The sequence below is a fragment of the Brachycentrus maculatus genome, unplaced genomic scaffold (assembly GCF_059751285.1).
Source record: "Brachycentrus maculatus isolate JH-2025_06_01 unplaced genomic scaffold, ASM5975128v1 h1tg000104l, whole genome shotgun sequence".
In the NCBI taxonomy this organism is placed as follows: Eukaryota; Metazoa; Arthropoda; class Insecta; order Trichoptera; family Brachycentridae; genus Brachycentrus; species Brachycentrus maculatus.
The window spans coordinates 969,308-990,189 of record NW_028280858.1 but is presented as its reverse complement, the minus strand read 5'-3'; the positions used below and the strand labels follow the sequence as shown (position 1 = coordinate 990,189).

At 32.6% G+C, this 20,882-nt stretch overlaps 1 protein-coding gene across 1 annotated transcript in view; it reads right to left on the bottom strand.

Moving 5' to 3' along the window:
* The window catches only part of pnt (ETS transcription factor pointed), a 328,008-nt gene that overhangs the window by 267,036 nt on the left and 40,090 nt on the right, over positions 1-20,882 (bottom strand). Inside the window, exons 2-3 of the mRNA XM_088258845.1 lie at positions 20,138-20,279; positions 7,029-7,140 (exon numbers count right to left, since the gene is read on the bottom strand). Of these exons, the coding sequence (XP_088114971.1) occupies positions 7,029-7,140; positions 20,138-20,278 (253 nt within the window). The 5' untranslated portion in view covers position 20,279. The remainder of the gene's footprint in view (positions 1-7,028; positions 7,141-20,137; positions 20,280-20,882) is intronic.

Below are 20,882 nucleotides of genomic sequence, written 5' to 3'. Positions count from 1 at the left end.
CTTTAAACTTTAACGCATTGAAAAAAATTAAAACATAATTTAAACATTAAATTACTCGTAATCCACAAAAACTCAAGTTTTATAAATAATTAAACACAAGGTTGAATAAACAACACATTAATATTTTAATGTTGAAAACGAGTTAAATATGATTTCAGTTTAATTCTATCACGAAATGTTTTCTGAACTGATTTTGTGCAAAAAATGAAAAGTATTATTGCCCGTTTATTGCGATATTATAAATATCTATAATTTACATTTTTGTATAAAAATTGCTTAAACAAATCAATACAATTTTAACTTTTTTCAATTAATCTATAATTTACATTTTTGTGTAAAAATTGCTTAAACAAACCAATACAATTTTAACTTTTTTCAATTAATCTATAATTTACATTTTTGTGTAAAAATTGCTTAAACAAATCAATACAATTTTAAATTTTTTCAATTAATGTTATTACTTAGATACCACTATTTCTTAAAATCTACTGTGACACGTGTTTCGATGCATTCAGCATCATTTCCAAATACCGTATGTGTGTATGTATGATGCGGTGTTCGAAAGTGATGCGGAATGCATCGAAACACGTGTCACAGTAGATTTTAAGAAATAGTGGAATTTACTAAGTAAAACATTAATTAAAAATGAATACGTCATTTCCCTGGATGTTTTCATAATATTTATAATTAATTAAGGGGATTAGCTACGAATGTTCATATTTTTCAGATTTAAAATCGCTAATTTTTTATTGTGTAGTGACTACCCAACACCGGGACGCTCATTTTATTTAAGCACCGGAAGGGAAAATTTTAATTCGAAGATTTAAATCAACCGATCCCCAAGGGTTGGTTTGGTAGTCAGACTCTGCATAAGGGCGACTGGTAGAATTCCTATGGGTCGATTCCGGCAGTTGTGAGTAAAGTCGGCCTCGGTCAAGTGAAAACTCCGAGCGACGAGTGACCATGTCCATTCTTGGAGAAGAAGCCATAATCAGGTCTAACCGCTTGATTGGCCCGGATTGGACAAGCTATGGAGACTTGGGACCGAATCCTGAACTTGAGTAAACAATTGGACTTTATTTGATTATGTCGCCAATTTAATAATGGCCCTTAATAAAATGGCCTCAGGTAAAATTAATCGAAACGAATTTGATTCGTTTAATTGTTTTGTTATAATATATTTTTATTATTTCATTAATTGATTCGGTAGTCACTTTGTGGTAAAATCTATCCATTTTTAATTTAAGTTTAACTTAGTAAACACCACTATTTCTTAAACTCTATTGTAACACGCGTTTCGATGCATTCCACATCATTACGGTGTTTGAAAATGATGCGGAATGCATCGAAACACTTGTAATAACAGATTTTAAGAAAAACTTAAATTTAAAATGTTTTTATTTTATTTGATTAATATCAAGCAATATCAAGTGTTTGAATATAAATAAACATAATTTTAGGAAATTGTATTAATGTTTTACTTTGAAAAGAGCATTATAAAATACTGAAAACAATTAAAAGTGACAAAAAATAACAAAAATTATACCTTTTTATAATTATATCAAAAATATAAGTGCACACTGCAAAATCAATTTCTTTATGTCACCGATGTAAAAAGTTAATATCGGAAACAAAATTTTACAATTTTTTCATTTATTTTGACCATTGATTGAGATAGATGTATTAAAGAGATCATAATATGATGTAATTATAAATAGTAAAATTATATTATAAGTACCAAAAATGGAAAATGGCAAATGCAATTGCTAGTAGAATATTCAGATTTAGTTGATAATATTTGGCATTCCGATGCATGATTTAAAAAAGGGGGTTTTGTCAGTTCAATATATATATTTTTTCAAATAAAAATACAGACGATACCGAGTTCGTGAATTGTCCCCAGTAATTGCGGGAAGGTAAGCAGAACATGCGGTCTACCAGAGATTGAACTGCAATACGGTTAGCGGTGAATGATGTAGACTTAGTAATAAAAATGAAAAAAATAAAAATGAGATTCAATAAAATATCAGTATTGATAATAATTATCAATATGTGTACAACAGAATCTACATCAAGTGGTTTGAAATCATTAAATGCGATAGGGAATGCATACTTTTTAAATTAAATTTTCAAGGATAAAATATTGCTTGGCTTAGTAAAATAGAAAAACTCCAGGGTCGTGCCATGGAGATAGATTTTAATGAAAGAGTGGTATTTACTAAGTAAAACTTGAATTATAAATGGATAGATTTTACCACAAAGTGTCTGCCGAATCAATATATGATTTTTTAAAATACTATATTTATCGTCTCTAGATTTTACGAAGAGTAAATATGCTATATTTCACAAAAAAAAGGAGATGCAGTCAACTCAGAACAGGTATTTACTATACCCAATGAGATAGTGTCCAACACATCACTCACTCCTTTCAACGTCATATATCAATAAACTTGATTTTTTAGGAGATCGTTTTTTAAGTTTAAAAATATGTATAATAAAATGTATTAAAAATAAATATCAAGCCATTTATTGAGCTTTTTACTGTGCATCAGATCTTTTTAGGTAAAACCTGAATGTTTTTTCAACATTTGAAAAATATTTAGTATATTTAAAAAAATAAGTAAACAATACATTTTCTTCAAAAAACAAAAACCACACTTTCTGCCCTGTAGCGGGTAAATATTAAGTTAAAAATATGCCGCTTTTGCTGGGATAAGGTACATTTTCTGGGCATTCCAAAAATATGCACAACTGATAATTGTCGATTTTTGATACATGACGTTGTTGAAAGAAGTGAGCGATATGCCTATAATTATAATTTAATTTAAATTAATTGTATTCGATACCCTTTTCACTGTTGCAAACAAAACACATCGTATTACTTAATATGATAAACGCATATTTTCAGCGCTGTACTGTACCGAATACTACATAGAGATGCCTGTGATGTAACATTGCATATGCGTCCAAAATTTCGTACCGAAACGTTCGCCGAAGCGGGCGATTCGCCATTTAAATTGAATAATTCGTCACATCCTCGTTAGGGCGGCGGTGCCATCGGCTGGGCGCGCGGGAGGGCGGGGATCGCTTACAGACTTTGTAGACTTTCGGCGCTTATTACCGTTAATAGCCAACTTTTAGTGAATTGATAGGAAAGTCTGAAAGGGCACTCTAGCCAGACAATCTAATTACGGACGGCCGCGGAAGATTTTACAAAGGTTTATACGAACAAGGCGAACTTCATCGAGTTATCTGTGGAACAAAAATAATGCCACAGCAACAAATTTCTTGCCAGTTTGAAAAATAGTAGATAAAAAGGATTTAAATCGTGGGTGGCCAACATTTTCAGTAGCCGGGCCAGATTTTAGCAATCAGATTTCTTTCAGGGCCGTAAAACAAAATTTCTTTTATTATTCAAAGCAAACATGAAATATATTGTTTTTTAAGAAGATATAACGAAAATGTGAATCAAAAATATAAATAAGATAATAGTTCGGCAAAAAAAAAATTAATAAATAAATAAATAAATAAATATATATATATATATATATATATATATATATATATATATATATATATATATATATATATATATATATATATATATATATATATATATATATATATATATATATATATATATATATATATATATATATATATATATATATATATATATATATATATATATATATATATATATATATATATATATATATATATATATATATATATATATATATATATATATATATATATATATATATATATATATATATATATATATATATATATATATATATTTGTGAGACGTCTGATTTTGTTTGTCAGAACTAAGTGCATCAATGTTGATATGTTAACGATTGATGTTGTTGCTACACGCAAACAGTTTTCCAAATGCTCGTCAGTGAATCTTGTTCTCATTTGAGATTGAATATGCTTCATTCGACTAGTATCATGGTTACTGTATAACTAGCTTTCACGTAGCATTTTGAGTTTGAGTCGCTCTAGCACTCAAAAAATGTGTGAAATGCTCCACGGGCCACAAGTAGATACCTGGCGGGCCGCGGGTTGGCCACCCTTGATCTAAATAGATGATTTCTTGATTGTTTTTTCGCAGTAAACTTTATAAAATAAAACAACTTTGTGTTTAACCACTTTTTATTGGTACATTTTTTCTCCAACCGGTTTCGACAAGAATCTAGTCGTCATCAGGAGAGATGATGAAAAAATGTATCAATAAAAAAGTAAACAATATTGAACCCGGAGCTTTCAACAAAAAAAGGAAAATACGTTAAATATATAGATTACATTGAGTGGGATAAAAAGAACGGAAGACTACTAAATAATAATTTATTACGAATAAATATGATAGGAATTATGACTAGTAAACCGCATTATCAAAGTGATAATCATAATAAAATAATTTTTTATTTAATTCGTGTTATTCACACGAAATATGAAAAGGGAAATCATGAAAAAAATATAACACACTGAACACTCTTTTTACACGATTTTTTTAAATACGATTTCAAAATAACACGGTACTAAAAGAGAAAAAAATATTTAACAGCGCATAACAAATTTGAAATTTCCTATATCCCTTCTATGTGTTTATTACTGAGTACTATGCGGAAGGGGGTTTGGTGAATACTTTTTTTTGTTGAAATAAAAGAGAAATATTTGTGTTTTTTTATTATTTACAAAAATACTTCAATTTCATACTATTTCTGTAAGCCTAATCTGTTCATTATTAGAAATATTTCTACCTATGTATCAAATTGTGGTAGAGTGGGCTCCAACCGAGAAACCTTTACTTAAGAGTCCGCGACACTAACCACGGGACCGCAACCCGAAACTTTTTCGTTGCCTTTGATTAATAAAGTATTTTAAAATAAAATTAAGACAAAATACAATAAGCAATGATGAATTACATTTTGTTGGTATCTTGAATAGATTGTTATGGAAGGAAACCCATCCACCCTTTTAATTGAAAATTTTTTGCACGTTTTTTTACGCGGTATCGGAACGTGTCTACCGTGTAAATGGGGAGATTGGTATACTCGAAACTGAATTGAACCTTTGAGCATGAATTCTTTTGAATTTGAGACCACACCAGTAGTTGTGGTGACAACACAATGTACTCGCATGTACGTATAAATGACTGGTAATTCTATTTTTATAAGCGCATCCAGAATTCCAAACTCTTCCACTCTTCCTGTAATAAATCTATCAGGTTGAAAGACAATATAATACTATCACGTAAAAACTTGAGAGTTGTTCAGCAAAGATACCAATGTATAATAAACTTTGAACGCTTTTTAACACGGTAAACGATGATACTAAAATTTGTAAAATCCACAGGAAAAAACTTTTCGGTAATTTACGTATTTTCATATAATAATATAATGTATTTAGTTTATTTCATAAAGGAAAACTGTGACCGGCAGAGCAAAAAAGCATTTTGAATATAGCTCTTGATTGAGGTCACTGGTGCCCCCAATGGCGTTTAACGTGTTAAATAATAAATATGAAAAAGTATGAAAATTAGATTTATATTATCCACTGACACTTCGTGATGGAATTGCATTTTCAATTTATTATTAGATTAAAACCAATATTTTTAGCTTTTCCACTTTTTTATTTGACCAGCGACCGGGTTTCGTCGTTACCGACCAGTCTGATGATGTCGGAAAAAATGTATGAAAATTAAATAAAAATACGAAAAAGTTCATTTTGAATAAACGCCCCTGTAGTCATCAAACTTTCCAAAACATTCAAATTGATAAGAAAAAAATTGTAACTACATGTGTGATTTTACATGTTGTGACTGTATGTGTGTATGCACGCATACATACACAAGAAGTATCACAATAATAAATGCTGGGTCCTTTTAATGGTCATCCTATTTCTTTTTGATCATTGAATTAAGATAAATCGAAAATAAAATATATTGCCCTCTACCCAGACTCTTATTCTGGTTTCTTAGAGCCTCTAGTACTCCCTAGAAGAACTTTCTAGCGCCCACTGGGGAGGGGAGGGCGGTATCGACCCATTGGGAATACAGGTATATGCTGTAAAGCAAAAACATTGTAATGTAAGGTGCATAGCAGAAAGCGGACTTTGTGGAGGAACAGGAAGTGTGACGATGGCTTCCATCATCCAATTGGAGTTGCATGGAGCCATTAGCAGAATATAGAGGGGTCATTTCTGAATTAGGGCGTCCATTAAAGGCACCGAGAAGTTGTTTCCAAGAGATTTAATTTTACTGGTCAAAGGTCAAATCACGAAAATGAACACAAACCTAAAAAAGATCATTTTTAATCTGTACGCGTCACCTTCGGTGGAAAAAATTTAGTATTTTTTCGGAACGGAACGAACGCATTATCGTATTTTACATTGATTTATATAGATTTTTTTACCAAATAAGATTCTGGAACGAATTATTCTGGTTATGATAGTTTCCACTGTAATTTAGTCAATATATTCATGTGTGCATGATAATAATATCAATAAATTTGGAAAATTTATACAGCGTCATTTTCGTAAAATACTACCTCAAGGGCGCTTAAACTATCAATTATCTGGATGCATTCGTGCAGTCTGCTAATAAATAATTGGCAGAATGTTTGTACTATGTATTTAAGAATATATTATGTGTATTTGTGCATACAAAAAAATCTTAAGCTATTTTATTTTTTAACTTAGGAAGTTCAAAATATGTCCTAACCTTCTGGAACGTGACAAACCGCAGAATAAGAAAGGAAAATAGTTTTATAATAACAAAAAACCAAGATGTCGGTCCTGTTCTTGCGATGTTATTGTTTGAAAATAGATTTATAAAGCCCGCAACAAAAAAAGATAACCACATCCTTTCAGTGACAAATCTACGATATTTAAAGTACACCATCATTGGTGCTTACTCACTATTTATTTCATTACACAGGGCACATCACTAAATACAAGAAATCTATAGAAAAAGCGGTGTTTATTTATGTTTAAATTTAGAATAGTTTGAAAAAACTTACATAATGACTCGTTATCGGAGAGGTCCGATAGAGATGGGACCTTCTGCATCGCGCGTGGTGCGGAATCGTCATTTTCCTCAGGTTCCAACTTGATCGATAAACCTCCACTCCACTGAAAATAAGAAAACATAATTATAAAATATTAACGTATAAATATAAACAGTTTTAATTTAAATATTACTTAGTGAACACCACTATTATTTACCAAGTAATACTTAAATTAAAAATGAATATACATTGCCACAAATTGCCTGCAGTATATTAAATATTAAAATCAACACTGATTTTTAGAGTTTACGAAATTGTATTTTACTATTAAAAACACATAAAAATAAAAATTGTAACAATTGCTTCGCCTTGCTATAGCACTTTTAATCTACTATGAAGATTCAATGTACAATACAGTACCTTATGGACCACTATTCACCGGAAAACAGCGATAGTTACATTTTCAATAAATAGTAAACCCCCCTATAACGTTAACCTATTCTGTGGTCAACCTTGTGGAAAAAAGTGGGTCAAAAAAGCCACCTTTTTTTCCACTATTATGTTTTTTTTATCATATTTTGAAATATAATAAATCAGTATAAAACGTAAATAAACAATATTAGGAAATAAAAAAAAAACAGGATGAATAGATATATCTAGACTGGTGGGGGAATGACCCAAGCTGGATTCGGGGAAATCACTATAAAAAGTTTCGTGTACGATGTGCCCGAGCTGGATTCGGGCAAATCACTATAAAAAGTTTCGTGTACAATGTGCCCGAACTGGATTCGGGCAAATCACTGTCAGCAAAATACCTACCCGAATTGTATTCGGGCAAATCACACAAGGGGTTAAGATAGGTACCGCGTTATCGAAGAAAACGTTATAAGGAGTTTATGTTTTAAAATGCATTTTTACATTTTAACCAGCAGAAATTACTGAAATGAGACATTATTAAATTAAAATACAATTTAAAACATTTATCCTCTATAACGTTCTCTACGATAACGCGGTAGTTATATCAACATTATAGGGGGGTTTATAATATGTTTCATTTTGGCAATAAAGTTCTATCGAGGTTGAGCTACATTTTTTTTATGATAGTGTCTTTTTTGCAGTCTTTGTGAATATAAAAAAAGAGTTTTTAGTTAATACATTACAATACAATAAACTCAATAATAAAAATAATAATAACTCTTTATTCCAGCTTGACTAAGTGAATAAGTAATTTTATTTTTTCAATATAAAATTATTTCTGATCTTTCTTTCAAGGACGCGTCACGTTTATTAGGCACATTTTGTTACAAGAAATAGAAACAAGATATAAGGAAAAGAAAAGGTGAAATAGAGCTACACATTCATATCCCGAGCTCATCACTCGCTGTCTTTTTTTTATTACATACAAAATAAAAATGATCCACTCATTTCCTATTCATTTCATTTCATTGCATTAACAATGATCGATTTTTTTTAGTATTACAATTTTTTTAAATCACGTTCCTTCATTAAAATAATGCTATCGGAACAGGTCGATTTATCATCAAAAATATTAGACAAAAAATCATTTTAACGAAATGAAATTTCGCCGATAAAACTAGGGACGGCAATTCGGTTAATATTTCAAGGTGAATTCGATTGTTAAATCGCTCACTCCTTTCAAGAACGTCATAAATCAAAAATCGTCAATTTTCAGTTGTGCATGTCAGAAAATGTACTATATCCCAGCAAAAGCGGCATATTTTAAACTTAATATTTACCCGCTACAGGGCAGAAAGTGTTGTATTTGCATTTTGAAGAAAAGGTATGTTATAATTATTTTTTTAAAAATACTAAATATTTTTCAAATGGAGAAAAAACCTTCAGGTTTTACCTAAAAAGATCCGTTGCACAGTAAAAAGTTCAATAAGTGGCTTGATATTTATTTTTAATACGTTGTATTATATTTTTAAACTTTAAAAACGTTCTCCTGAAAAATCAAGTTTTTTGATTTATGACGTTCTTGAAAGGAGTGGGCGAAATGATTTCTGATTTTATCCACGAAAACCAATCAAACGATGGAGTCACAACAACGCTGTATACACACATACAGGGGGAGACAACAATGCACCTAATAAGGGTGGATTAAATAAAAAGTCCATCGGCTTTTATTACTTTTCACCCTTTAAATTCCCGGTAAGGAGATTGATGATAACTCAGTTTGGGCTGTCAACACAATTTACAAGTAAGCGCGGTGGTTATTCGTATGAAAGGGCGTGTAATGACAATATTGTCCAATTTTACATGCGACGCACAGCTCATTTTGTATTTATAAGGCGGAATGATTATGTTAAATGTTAAGTGTGTCCTTTAGATCTTTATGTTTTGATAAAAAGAAAATTTAATTATTTTACGTTTCACAATACCGTAGTCGTACAGGAGAAAGTGACCAACTAACAACTCGTAAAATGTTCAGGAGGGCCATTTAAGTCACTTTTGCTTGGCAAGAAAATAAACATCAATGCAGTTAGTTATTTTTAACAAGTCAATATATTACACTACCAAGTTTAAAATCCTTTGGGATTTATTCAGGGCAATATTAAGATTTCACTCTTCAAGGTTTAATTTATGAATTAAATTTCATAAATTAAACCCTGAAGAGGGCAACAGGTTGTTGCCAAAATTAGTTGGTTGTTAATAAATATGTGAGTGGATCAAAAAACAAGGTATTTTTATTTCTTAAAATAATATGAGTTAAAAAAGTTCCCCGACCGCTTGTCCAGGTATTCATTTATGCATGCATATAATATCACAATTTGAATATTTCAGTACATAAATCTTTTTTCCTCGTCACTTTCAGCATGTAGCGGTGATCGGGGAACAAATAGTTCACCCTCACCCCTGCTGTTAGTGTTTGGTAAACAAATTTGAAGTGAATTGTATTATTGGGGGCACTGAGCCAATGGAAAATGTACAACGGGGCGAGAGTATTTTTTACTAAATTGAAGACCGTTTTGCAAGCTACAAATATGAATAATTGATACATTAATTACAATAAACTTTTTCATCAACAACTAAGGAACATTAGTTTTTGGTAAGGGAATGTAAGTAATTATGAGTATTTTCATGTTTTTAATGTTTTAGAATTCAATAAACCCTAATGATGACAAGGTTCTTGTCGAAACCGGTAGGTTAAAGTGTACTTATAATAAAAAAGTGGCTAAAACAAAGTTGTTTAATTTTATTAAGTTCATCAAATGTGCCACAAAGTATCTGCGAAAAACATTCAAGAAATAATATAATATTACATATTATATTAGAGATTTTTTATTTTATATAATTTTCCCGTTTATTATAGGCCATTTTGCAAATTCGTAAATGTTATTGTCATTTAACATTCCAAATTATTTCGCCTGGTTATGTCATTTTCAAACGATTGTCATTCGTTTGAAAATGCCATAACTAGGCAAAACGATTGTCACAAAATTAATTTTTTATACAACATAGTAGACTCATAAAATCAGTGTTCGATTTAACCCTTTACTGCATAGTGTATCAAATTTGTTACATACTCAAAAGTTAGCGTTAAAACGTCCTTTAAAAATATAAACAACCATTCTTTGTTGTTACTGATCAGATACATTCATAACTCAAGTATATAGTTCATAATTTACATTCATAATATAGTTTATTATATTATATATAAATTAAAATGGAGTTCTACAAATTAAGCGCAAAACCTATAAATCAATAGAAATTTGTTTGTGTTTTGGATTGATTATTACCTAAAAACAGCGTTTAAACTTTTTTATTTTATTTTTAAATGTATTTTAAACCATTTTTTATACGGACTTTCGGTTTTACGGATTCGGCTCCCCCCCTCCCCCCAATTCGTGCGTTATATCGAGGTTTTACTGTTTGCAAAATCCGACCTAATACTTGTAAAACGTAATTATCCGCAATTAGTAGACTCAAAAAATCCGTGTTTGATTTAAAATATAATATTTCTTTCAAAACCCTTATCCGCACCCCAATGGTGCATAGGGCACTGCATCATCCATAACATATGAAGGAAAGGTGATCAGCCCTCCGCTTCCGGTACCAGTCCAAGGTAATATTGAATAAATATAAGAGTGAAAAAAATCACTTATATTTCTTTGACCCCCACTGGGAATCGAACCCGGGACCTCCAGTACGGTAGCCGACCGTGCTGACCATTACACTACGGAGGCGGACAAAAAAAAATACATAAATAAAAATAATAAATTATTCGAAAACAGCGCATCGTGTAATACCGGCTTTGGTGAGTTGATTAAAAGATGGGGGTAGGGTGTATACAGTATACAGTGTTTACCCGCTTCGGGGTCGGCGGGGTGACAGGGGCGCATGCACCCTCAGGAGGTCAGGAGTTGCGGGGTTAATCGCACCCAATGCAATCTGACAGGCGTAACTGGGTTCATTACTGTAATTGCGTGTCGGAAGGGTTAACACCAGTCGGAACTACAATAGATATATCAGTGGCGATTCGCGATACAATCAACGGGTGTCGGAATTCATATAACAATAGGGAATAATTGTTTTTTTTTTATAATAAGTGTGAATCGCTGATGATATGAATTTACTGAAGAAGCCTGGATACAGGGAAATATAGATGAAGAAGAATACTGAAGTCTGGGTGTATAAAATTATTATAAAGGGTTTATGACCAGTCAGAGGCTGGTTAGTGATCACTTCGTATACGTGTAACATTCACCAAATCTACCCATGATTGACAACCACACTACTCAAATTCTAGATATATTGATCACCAGTTCGTCAGCACGAGATTTCTTCATTCTTCATCTTCTTGCTCAATGCTGAGCGTCGTGGTCTTCTGGAATGTCAGGCACTTGGTGCACAAGTCCTCTCCATTCTTCCCGGTCCTGGGCCAACTTGATGGCAGCGTTTAGCGAGGATCCGGTTAATTCCTTTATTTGGTCTGTCCATCTTGTTGGAGACCGTCCTCTTGCCCGCTTGCCTTTAACTGTACCTGTTACTACCAGTTTTTCAAGACTCTTCTCGTTCTTTCTGGCGATATGACCAAAGTAGGACAGAATCCTTTTCCTGCAAGTCGTGGAGAGTCTTTCTGTCACTGACAGTTCGCGGAGAATGGAGACGTTTGTGCGTCTTGCAGTCCAAGGAATGCGCAGCATCCTCCTCCAGCACCACATTTCATAAAAGATTTTCACGAGATTAAATTTTCATAAAATTGGATGCTTTTTGAAAAAAAAAAATTTTTTCATCAGTGAATGTTGCTTCCTTTTCCGATATATAGATTAGAGGCATTCGAAACGTGGCTACATCGTAGAATGCTACGCATTCAGCAACGCAAATGTGCCCCAAGGAGCAAGAACAGGAGACAGTTGCTGACTGATATCAAGGTCCTGAAGGTGTCCTATCTGGGGCAAGTGCTAAGAGGAGAGAAGTACAAACTATTGCACCTAATCATTAAATGCAAAATAGAGGGTCGACGAGGTGTGGGCAGAAGACAGATCTCCTGGCTCCGGAATATACGAGATTGGACGGGGATCAGGAGTGTCGAGGCGCTGTTTAGAGCTGCCCAAGACAAGGACAACTACTCTCAAGTGATAGTTGGTGACCTGTCTCCACCTGACATGACACGCGAGGAGAGGAAGAACTAACTTATATAGCCATATTAGTCCACTGCTGTGCGTAGGCTTCCTCCATGTTCCTCCAGATATCCCTGCCTTGTGCATATCGTCAGACCATCGTGTGGGGTCTCTATCAGCTTCTTTTGCCTTCACGAGGTCTCCACTCTTCTTTTTCTGTGCGTGTCATGTCAGGACTATCACTTGAGCGTAATTGTCCTTGACTTGGACAGCTCTAAACAGCGCCTCGACGGTACTGATCCCCATCACGTTCCGTTTATTCCGGATGTTTTTACTACGAATTTTCACTATTACAGTTCGAGAGATGTATAAATTGTTGTACTGAACTCTTTTCAGATCATCAGAGTTGCTGGAATTTTTTTGCAGAAGGTTTGACAGTCCCAAGAATTAACAATAAATATGGGAGTCGAACACTGCAATATATCGTTCCGAACATTTTTAATTTGTCGCCGACGGATGTTAGAGGTCAATATAAAATATGGAACAAAGGCCAAATAAAGGAATGGGTAAATGATCAAGAGTTAATTTTATGAAAATTGTAAAATGTATAAATTCTTAATTTTTCTCTCTTTTTGTGTATATATTAGGTTAAAATGGTTAAACACAATAAAAAATGTATTCAAAAAGAACTCCACCGACAAGACAGACAAGGTGGCTTGGTGGGTCTCTGCAAAATATTTTTTTTTAAATATGTTAAAATTTGTGATTTAAATAAATGTATACAATTTATGTTAATAATAAAAACAAATTAAAAAAAGGCCCACGACAGAGATATTTAGTGGAGCATGAGGGATGCCTTTGCACAGCAGTGGACCAATGTGGCTGTATAAGTTAGTTCTTCTTCTTCTGTTCTTGTCATGTCAGGTCTCCCTAAAGTCGACTATCACATAAGAGTAATTGTCCTTGTCTTGGGCAGCTCCTACAGCGCCTCGACGGTCCTGATCCCCATCCAATCTCCAGGAGATCTCACGGGGATCTGACTTCTGCCCACGCCTCGTCGACCCTCTTTTTCGAGGTTCCTACCCAATTACCCTTTTTCAAATTAAACGAGCACTTATTGGGTATTTGCATTTATTGAATGAAAGGGTTCCTTTATTTTGTTTCGACGGGGTTTCGAGAAATAATGCACTTGCAAGCTTACGAGGCGTCTCCCTGGGCTTTCATGGAACATAACTCCATTACAAAGCTTTTAAAAATAATGGTATCAACCGGCAAGAGAAAGGATAATTGTTTCAAAAAGGCATCTGCCCAATGTTAGTTTTATGGGACGAGAAAAAATGGGAAAAAAGATATTTTTTTGCCTGAATAAATGATCAAATTTTATATTTTCTTCGTTGGAAAACATAAGAATATGTCATCAAAATCTTGTTCATAGCGCCTTCGCAATCGATTTATTAATTTTTTTTCATCAATCAATTGATCGTCAATCGGCAGTCACTTGGTGGTAAAATCTATCCATTTTTAATTAATGTTTTACCTAGTAAATACCACTATTCCTTAAAATCTACTGTGACACGTGTTTCGATGCATTCCGCATCATTTTCAAGCACCGTGAAAATGATGCGGAATGAATCGAAACACGTGTTACAGTAGATTTTAAGGAATAGTGGTATTTACTAAGTAAAACATTAATTAAAAAAGATTTATTCATGCTTAAAATTGTAATAATTTAAAATGGGTCTTCTATTTGTTTGCTGGTTCTCATATCGACTAGTTGTGCCTTGAACAAAACAATCACATCAACACCTAATGGTGCATATGGCACTGCATCAACTTCATGCAATGTTCAGTTGATCTTTCAATATTTTTATTATGTAATAATTTATACCATTCTTATACAGTGATTTTTCCTTGCGTAATGCTACGAAACGAGGAATCATTTCCACTTTTTTTAATCAAATAATTGAAATTTACCTTTTCAATCTATAAACCTATTAAATATTAAATATAAAATTTCATTCACAACATTTTGAGTGTGTGATTACAATCCAGGATTCGGACCTTAAATACTAATAAAAGAGTTTCTGCTCAATAAAAGCTACTTTACATCTCTCCAATAGATGTCTCTAGTGAAGTTCTAGTGATTCAAGAATAATGTTACAAAATTGGTTCATATATATAGAACTTCCAAGAATTTGAGTAGTGTGGTTATCAATGATGGGTAGAATTGGTGAATGTTACACGTGTGTAAGTGATCACTTAAACCAGCCTATGACGGTCGTCAGCCTCGTAAATGCCCAGACTTCCATATTCTTCTTCATCTTTGATGAGATGTCTAAAAATAATATTAAATTTCAAACTATTAAAATAATAATAATAATAACATTTGTCTTTCTAAAAACTTAAAAAGAAAAACGCTTGTATTAACGACCGTCTTTATAAGTCTAGAAAGAGTTATGAAAACCGTCTATTTGCAAGAAAAAACGCCTCATTTCAAAATTACATCATAAAAATAACATAGACCAGAAAATAAAACCAAATATTTATTTCAAAATATCCTTTTATTTCTTGTAATTTATACGAAGTAGTTTAAGTTGAGCAGTCGAGTTTAGAGATAAAAAACCATCTCCATTACAATCGTGTTGAAACAAAACGTCAGGATTCAGGATGTTTTGTTCCTGTTTCGGATAGTATTCCGGAGGGAAGTAATATCCCAAAATAACGGGCTAATGCGCCCTTTCACATCCGGCACGGAGGAAACTGACTCAATCTTCGAAGGCGTAATGTGATGTCTTTTGTTTTCGGAAAATAATAATAGACAATACATAGTCAATGACAAACAAAAGTACCTGCGTAACGATGGTTCAACAATTTAAAATGTCATCCGACTTTTCTTTGGGGCGACAGAAAAATATGGAATTTTTAACAATTATTATTAAACTCATGCCTCGAGCGAGTGAGTGTTTTGCCTAGAATTTTCACTCATGAATCACATGAAATTATAGTAACATCAAACGTTAACAGTAAATCCACTCACGAGTAGGCATAGGCTATAAAACTTAAAAGTTGAAGCCTGAGTAGGGTCATGATAAGCGGTCTTGCACTTGAACGTTAGGTAATTCAAAAATTATTATTTAAAAGGATCAAACTTAACATTTCATTGCATTTACAACATTTTAAGTGTGTCCAAATACTAGATCACATATCGCTCACTCCTTTCAAGAACGTCATAAATCAAAAAACTTGATTTTTCAGGAGAACGTTTTTAAAGTAGAAAAATATAATACAATGTATTAAAAATAAATATCAAGCCACTTACTGAACTTTTTACTGTGCAACAGATCTTTTTAGGTAAAACCTGAAGGTTTTTTCTCCATTTGAAAAATATTTATTATATTTTTAAAAAATAATTAAACAAAACCTTTTCATCAAAATGCAAAAACAACATTTTATGCCCTGAGCGGGTAAATATTAAGTTTAAAATATGCCTCTTTTGCTGGGATATAATACATTTTCTGGGCATTCCGAAAACATGCCCAACATAAAATTCTCGATTTTTGATTTATGACGTTCTTGAAAGGAGTGAGCGATATCTGGATTATCTCTAATTAAAGGAGTTATTTCCCATATTATTTTTTGACATCTCAACAAAGATGAAGAATAATGTGGAAGACTGGGCATTTACGGGGCTAACGACCGTAATAGGCTGGTTAAAGTGATCACTTTACACACGTGTAACATTTACTAACTCTACCCATGATTGACAACCACACTACCTACTCAAATTCTTTGAACATCTACATATATATATATATATATATATATATATATATATATATATATATATATATATATATATATATATATATATATATATATATATATATATATTTATATATATATATTTATATATATATATATATATATATATATATACATATATATATATATATATATATATATATATATATATATATATATATATATATATATATATATATATATATATATATATGGTTTGATTTTGAAACGTAGTGCTTGAATTATTAGAAACATCTATTGGTGAGATGTACATAACATACACAAATAACTTTGTCTAAAATAATTTTATATTTCATTATAATTTAAATAATATAACGTCAACAGAGTTGATAAATTGAGAAAGGTGTGGTGAGATGGTTTGGACATGTGGAACGAATGAATGAGAGAAAGAACTGTAATACAAATTTATGAGGTTAATAAATTCAAATTAATGAATGATTACGATAACACTGCGTTTATATGGCGCATTGTCCTATGCACCATCGCGTGCGAATAAGGGTTCAAAGATTGAAGAAGAAATAAATGTATTCTTTCGTATTAAAAAAAAAATCACATAAAACAGACTTAGAATCTTTTTCTTTATTCACACGCCTCCCGTGTTCAATACGTGGTTGCAATATTTGTATGGATACGGGAGCCGTGTTAGACGCACATAACATATTAAGATGGTATAGTCAAGTCTCTTTTTTCTAATTAAATAAGTCAGCGGTATTGCGGTGCAGCATTAGCGGAAGTAAGGATAACTCGTTCGGTGACACGGTATGTGGGTTCGATCCCTACTCATAGCATGCGGAACGAAAATAATGATTGTAATACATTGGTACTCCCTTCCGCCCTATTTTTTTTTGTCCTTAGAACGTTTAGATGAAATGAATTACGTCATCAAGTATGTTACCATAGACGCATAATTTCTAGATTTAATAATATTAATAATAATAAAACCCTTATCCGCACCCCAATGGTGCATAGGGCACTGCGTCATATAAACACAGTGTTATCTTGATCGTTTACACATGAAGGAAAGGTGATCAGCCGTCCGCTTCAGGTACCAGTCCAGGGTAATATTGAATAAATATGACAGTGAAAAAATCACTTATATTTATTTCACCCCCCTTGGGAATCGAACCCGGGACCTCCAGAACGGTAGCCGAGCGTGCTGACCATTACACTACGGAGGCGGACAAAATTTCTAGATTTACTGCTTAAAAAACCAGGTGTCCTGTAAAATCACGAGTCCTTTTTTACCTTATCTAATAAAAATATTTCTTTATCTTGTTTAATAGCGGTAACAGATTACAGGTACACTTCGTTTTGCATCGGTTTGATTTACGCCGATTCATAATAACGCCGGTTGGTACCCTAATTATTAATTGTACAAAATCATGGTTTTTCAACCCCTGCCTTGTGGATATAATATAATTTTGTCTAGCCTTATACCAGTCTGGTGGTGTCAGTATCGACGAAACCCGGTCACTTGTAAAAAAAATATATGTGGAAAAACTATAGTTGTTTAATTTTATAATATAAAATGCAATTCCACTTAGAAATGTCAGTACAAAACTTAAATCAAATAAAAAAAAAATCATTTAAACAGAGATGAAGAAGAATATTGAAGTCTGAGCATTGACAGGCCTTACGACCGTCATAAGCTTTTTACAACATTCACCAATTCTACCCATGATGACAACCACACTACTAAGTTTGATCAATAGAATATATAGAAGTTCCACAAATTTTAGTAGTGTAGTTGTCAATAATGAGTAGAATTGGTGAATGAATGAATGAATGAATGTTACAGTGTGTAAAGTGATCACTTAGACCAGCCTATGACGGTCGGAAGCCCTGTAAAAGCTTACACTTCTATATTCTTCTTCATCTATGTATGTTGAGACTTCAAAAATATATACAAACATATATTTATATATATATTTTTAAAGATATATATTTGTGTTTTTATTATTAGCAAAAATATTTAAATTTCATATATTATTTTGAGAAATAAAAATACTTTGTGTTTTGATCCACTCACATTTTTATTAACCAACTAGTTTCGGCAACAACCTGTTGCCCTCTTCAGGGTTTAATTTATGACATATTAAAAGTCATAAATTAAACACTGAAGATGGCAACAGGTTGTGACCGAAACTAGTTGGTTAAAAAAAATGCCAGTGGATCAAAACAACAAGTCTTTTTATTTCTCAAAATAATATATCAACATGATCCACAAAGTTAATGCTTTCAATATTTAGAACATTTCAATTTCATACTATTTCTGTGAGGCTAAGCGGCTCATTATTAGAAATAGGTATCAAATTGTGGTAGGGTGGGTTCAAACCGAGATACTCACCAAGGGACCATAACCCGACACTATTTAGCTTTATAATTTATAATAAGACTAGTTTTTGTTATAAAAATATTGTTTTTCATTTTTTTTATTTTCTTAATGTTATTATCAATGATGCACTCGTATGTGGTTGTCTCCCCTTTTAATGTGACCAGTGAACACGAAATCACGTAGGAGTAGAGTGCGTGTTGCTCGCAGTGCCAGCCGAAGGGGAATAATTGGGGTGCATCGCCAGAGATGGGACACGAAATGACAATAAAAAACTGGTCAAGCCTCGTCAGAACTACTTCCCCTCGAGCCATCAGGCTGTCGGTCGTCGCACCAGCTCGCCAAGACTAAAAACGATTCAGCACCATCATTATCGTCAGCAAAGTAAAAAAACAATCACTTTTATTTATGGTAAAGAGCGCGTGATTGGAAGGACAGGTTGATAAATCAGACCGGATACGTATCATAGAAAATACTGAAAAGGCTTTTGATAACTCGTAAACTTTGAAAGTATAGAACTCAATATGAAGACCTACAAACAAAACGTTAGAAGTATGGTTGATTGTGGCGTCACCAGTTGAGAAATTTGTGAAGTATTTATTTATTTATTGACTTGGCGTTTAATTTGTAGAACTCCATTTTAATTTATGTATTAATTTTAAATCAAACACAGATTTTTTGAGTCTACTAAGTTGTATTTTATTAACAAAAAACACATAAAAAATTATATTGTGACAATTGTTTCGCCTTGTTAGGGCATTAAACAATTGTCACAATATAATTTTTTATGTGTTTTTTGTTAATAAAATACAACTTAGTAGACTCAAAAAATCTGTGTTTGATTTAAAATTAATACATAAAGTATTTATTTTATTAAGCTTGCTCCGTTTGCACATATCTTTCAAAATCTACCAAATTAATTAATTATGTTTTAAATTTTACCAGAAGATGAAAACATCTAAGTTTTCAAAACTAGTCGTATATATAAATAAAACTCATGAAAGTGGTATATTCAAGTGTTTTTTTTTTAATAATCAACATGTCATTCTACAAAGTTAATGCCGAATCAATAAATAATATATTCGTCCGCCTCCGTAGTGTAATGGTCAGCACGTCAGAGGTCCCGGGTTCGATTCAATATAACCCTGGACTGGTAATTGAAGCGGAGGGCTGATCACCTTTCCTTCATGTGTTAATGATGAAGATAACACTGCGTTTATATGATGCAGTGCCCTATGCACCATAGGGTGCAGATAAGGGTTTGAAAAAATAGTTAATTAAATATTTATAGATTTGGTGTTTAATTTGTAGAGCTCCATTTTAGTAGACTCAAAAAATCGGTGTTTGATTTTACATTTAATACAAAGTTAATAGTTACTTACAGATTCAACAGGAGTACAGAAACTGACGGTCTTGCGCAGAGCGGGTCCGCCCTTGCCGCCCTTGCTGGGGGCGGAGGGCGGCGGCCCCTCGTAGAAGGCCTCCTCCAGCCCATAGTCCACGTCAGGACTCTCCAACTTCATGCTGCAACAAGAAACAAAAAAAATACTGATCAAACTTTTATGATAAAGTCCTTGTCCCATGACGATTCGTTAAGCATAACGCGAGTGATACTGTGCATAATATAATAATAGGTCATACAAAAAGTCTCCGCCTTTTTTGCCACTAGGTGGTGTTGATGCCCATATCGCTCACTCCTTTCAACAACGTCATATATCAAAAATCGTCAATATTCAGTTGTGCATGTTTTCGGAATGGCCAGAAAATGTACTACATACCAGCAAAAGCGGCATATTTTTAACTTGATATTTACCCGCTACAGGGCAGAGAGTGTTGTTTTTGCAATTTGAAGAAAAGGTATTGTTCAATTATTTTTTAAATATACTAAATATTTTTCAAATGGAGAAAAAAACCTTCAGGTTTTACCTAAAAAGATCTGTTGTACAGTAAAAAGTTCAATAAGTGGCTTGATATTTTTTTTAATACATTTTATTATATTCTTAGACTTTAAAAACGATCTCCTGAAAAATCTAGTTTTTTTGATATTTGACGTTGTTGAAAGGAGTGAGCGATATATCAGGCAACTCTCACCCGATTGTTTCAAATAAACATGTGCTTATAAAAGGT